This window comes from Branchiostoma lanceolatum, chromosome 18 (assembly GCF_035083965.1).
Source record: "Branchiostoma lanceolatum isolate klBraLanc5 chromosome 18, klBraLanc5.hap2, whole genome shotgun sequence".
Taxonomy (NCBI): Eukaryota; Metazoa; Chordata; class Leptocardii; order Amphioxiformes; family Branchiostomatidae; genus Branchiostoma; species Branchiostoma lanceolatum.
Window position 1 is genome coordinate 1,949,877 of NC_089739.1, and position 3,269 is coordinate 1,953,145.

Here is a 3,269-nt window from a genome sequence, read left to right on the forward strand (position 1 = left end):
CGTACCTCGAAGTGAAAATCTAAACCTTCTGAGTGACTGACGGTTTTCGGGATTTTGCCGGTAAAATGGTTACGGGGGTGGCTGATGGTTACGGGCTGGCTGCAAATTTAGCCCCCCAAAAGGCCGGTTCAGAGCCTGCTATGGAGGCTACTGTTTTCTATGGTTTCTAAGATTTCTAAAGCCGAAAATCATTAGACGTTCTTATGACTTGACACCTAAAACGTAATGAAAGTGTTGAACAACTACAGTAAAATTATGTGTCGGTACTTTCTGTATCTCATCATTCGAATCATCTCGTTGTTTCAGAGCAACGTCGCCTAGCGGAACCGGAGTGAAAAGCACCCCTGAGTTCAGCACGGAAGAGGAACCACTGTCGTAGCTAGAACACAAGCTTCGTGCAACAATAAAGATTAGCAAAGCATCAGATCCCGGTCTCGTTACTCTCAGTTGCGATAGAAATGTGCGTATTGTAGATTGATACGCGTGTGCGTGTGTGTGCGTTGATGTACGTGCGTGTGTGTGTTTGTGTGTGTGTGTGTGTGTGTGTGTGTGTGTGTGTGTGTGTGTGTGTGTGTGTGTGTGTATGTGTGTGTGTGTGTGAGTGTGCGCATGTGTGTGTCAGTCCATGGTGAATATCACATTTCGTCCTATGGGCGTATGGATCGTAGAATTCAGTGGCAGAAAAGGAATACTTAGCCAGTAGAGTCAGTCCACATTTCGCCCGCGTAGGGCCTGTGATATGTCGGTAGGTTCTTTGATGTCCAGTAATCACTATCTAATAGGAGCCTGCAGATGTATCCCTGGCAAATATTCTCCCCATAGCCGGCGTAGTTAGTCTGGTAGAGACTATATCATTCTCCCTATAGCCGCCGCTCCGGGAAGTCTGCGAAGGAGGCTAGGTAGAGACTACATACCAGCTAGAGTTCTCATTTTCAGGTGATAAGTCTCACTCTCTCACTGGACCCGCGGCACGCTGGCGGCGTCGCTGCGGCCGATCGAATTGACAAAGCACTCAGCGAATTTCATCGACAAAAAAGCGAATCTTTTTGTGTTTTGTTGTCTTTTTGGTGATACTTGTACGCTTTTAATGATATTCCCATTGTAAAGTCAAGGGTAACATAGCCTCCGTTGCAGGCTCTGAACCGGCCTTTTTTGGAGCTAAATACTATACTTTTTGCAGCCAGCCCGTAACCTACCGGCAAAATGGTTACAGGGGTGGCTGATGGTTACGGGCTGACAGAAAAAAAAGTATATTATTTAGCTCCAAAAAAGGCCGGTTCAGAGCCTGCAACGGAGAATAAGGGTAACACGATTCCAGTTTAGTACGCAGCGTCGCCGCCAGCGTGCCGCGGGTCCAGTGAGGAGGTGTTGTTTTCTTTACTGGTTAAACCTGTTCTGCAAGTCACTAGTGTGAGTCACGCCGACTCATACTACGGGCGGGGCTTGTTACAGTCTACTAGCGGTAGAACCTTTTCGTTTCTTTAAGACAGTTTCTCGACTCGAGTTCCCTCTAAAACGGTATGTAAACATTTTTAAGTAGTACGATAGTAACATTACCTACCCGATGTGACAAAATTATGATAATCGCACAAATCGGTGCTATTTTTTTCTGTCCTTTTTTTTACACTGTATTTCAGCGGTTATTCACCGTAATACACGGAAATACACATAGAAAAGGTTGAAATCTACCGAAATGATACAGCATACATTGATGAGTTATGTATATGGTTAAGGTTAGGGTTAGGGTTAGTTCGAAATATAAACTGTACTTAAGTTCGACATGCCGTATGTGCTAATTGCTCAGACACAGCTAAACGAACATGGGTTGGTAGTCTAAAACGCTAACAAACATGGCGACCGGCCGGGATCTCCTAGTATTTTCTAGTGATTTCTTGTTTCCAGGGCCATATATGCATTATTTTATGATGATCCCAATATGTTCTAGGCACAATGGATAACAAACCACTACACCTGTAGCCTCAAAAAGACTCTGGAACTACGTACATTTTACTGCATTTTGTTAGATTTCACCCTTCTTTGTGTATATTCCGAAAAATGACCGAACTGGCATTTTATGGCAGTCCTCTGCATCACACTGAACTACAGGTATAACTGGGCGACAATGTTATAAATCGTAAAAAAAAAACAGCGATCGAGTAAGTCGAACATTCTTGAAGAAGGAAGCAAGCAAGCAAGCAAGCAAACAAACAAACAAACAGACAAACAAACAACCTAAAAAATAACTAGAGAAAACGATTCCTGATCAAGTATGCTTAAGATGTAGGCATATTCTTTGTTGCCCACCTTTTTTGCGCGCCCTAACATCAGTTTTTGGTATCACTGATATCCTTGACCGTGAACCCCGCTGGTTCGAACGTGGAGTAAGGGAGGCAATATATGAGAGGACATACAATCCAACCCTCAACGGGAAAGGAGGGCTAAGGGTGGAACTGTCTGGCACTTGGGACATAGACCGGCTTGGGGGCAAACCAGCTTTAGCTCCTATATTAAAACAATAGGAGCTATTATCCCCTTTTACTTCAATCTTGTCTTGAGTTGTCTAATTTGCTTTCTATTGGATTATCTAAAAATTTGTCTTCTCCTTATTTGCATATCAATTCATAGTTCGTGGTTATAAACCTGCTGTTTCCAAAATCATATCCAGTTGTTTGAGTAATTGCTTTTTTGGTGTATCTTATTACCTGGATGTCTAATCTTCATCGACGTATCAGTTTTTGGTGTTCATAATATGTAATCCATAGAATGAAGTGATCTCAGTTGGTATTTAAGTCACAGGCTCTTCGACCCATTGAGGAATTTATCATGGTAATCTAGAAACTGTTAAAAGATTACAGTTAGATTTTATTGTGCATTTAATATAATGTCCTGTGTTTTCAGTTCAACATATTCGAGAGAAAAACAAAGATGGCGGCCATGTTGACCTTGGTTGTCGTCTGGAGTTTGACCTTGCAGATCAGCATGGCAGATGAAGGTGTGTTGAGTATGTAGGTCAAAGTTGAATGCCCCACGAGACGTACACAATACATGCATCACATTATGCAAATTATCCGGTTGATTGAGTAACTTTTTGTATATGGTGTCTTCCTGTCTATTGTAAAAGACTAGTCCTTGTAACTGGACAATATACAAATACAATGAACAATACAAACTGTTACAATGTACAGTTATATGTGTTTACAGAGAGTTTTTTCTTCACATTTTGCTTCTTTTATGTGTCTCATTGTACTTTTTAATTTAAATGTATTAAT

General features: G+C 41.8%; 1 protein-coding gene across 1 annotated transcript in view; it reads left to right on the top strand.

Annotated features, from left to right (window-relative positions):
• LOC136424437 (uncharacterized) overlaps positions 1 to 424 on the top strand; it is a 5,959-nt gene extending 5,535 nt beyond the window's left edge. The window contains exon 9 of the mRNA XM_066413036.1: positions 307 to 424. Coding sequence (XP_066269133.1) covers positions 307 to 321 — 15 coding nt within the window. The 3' untranslated portion in view covers positions 322 to 424. The remainder of the gene's footprint in view (positions 1 to 306) is intronic.
• The last annotated feature ends 2,845 nt before the right edge of the window (positions 425 to 3,269 follow it).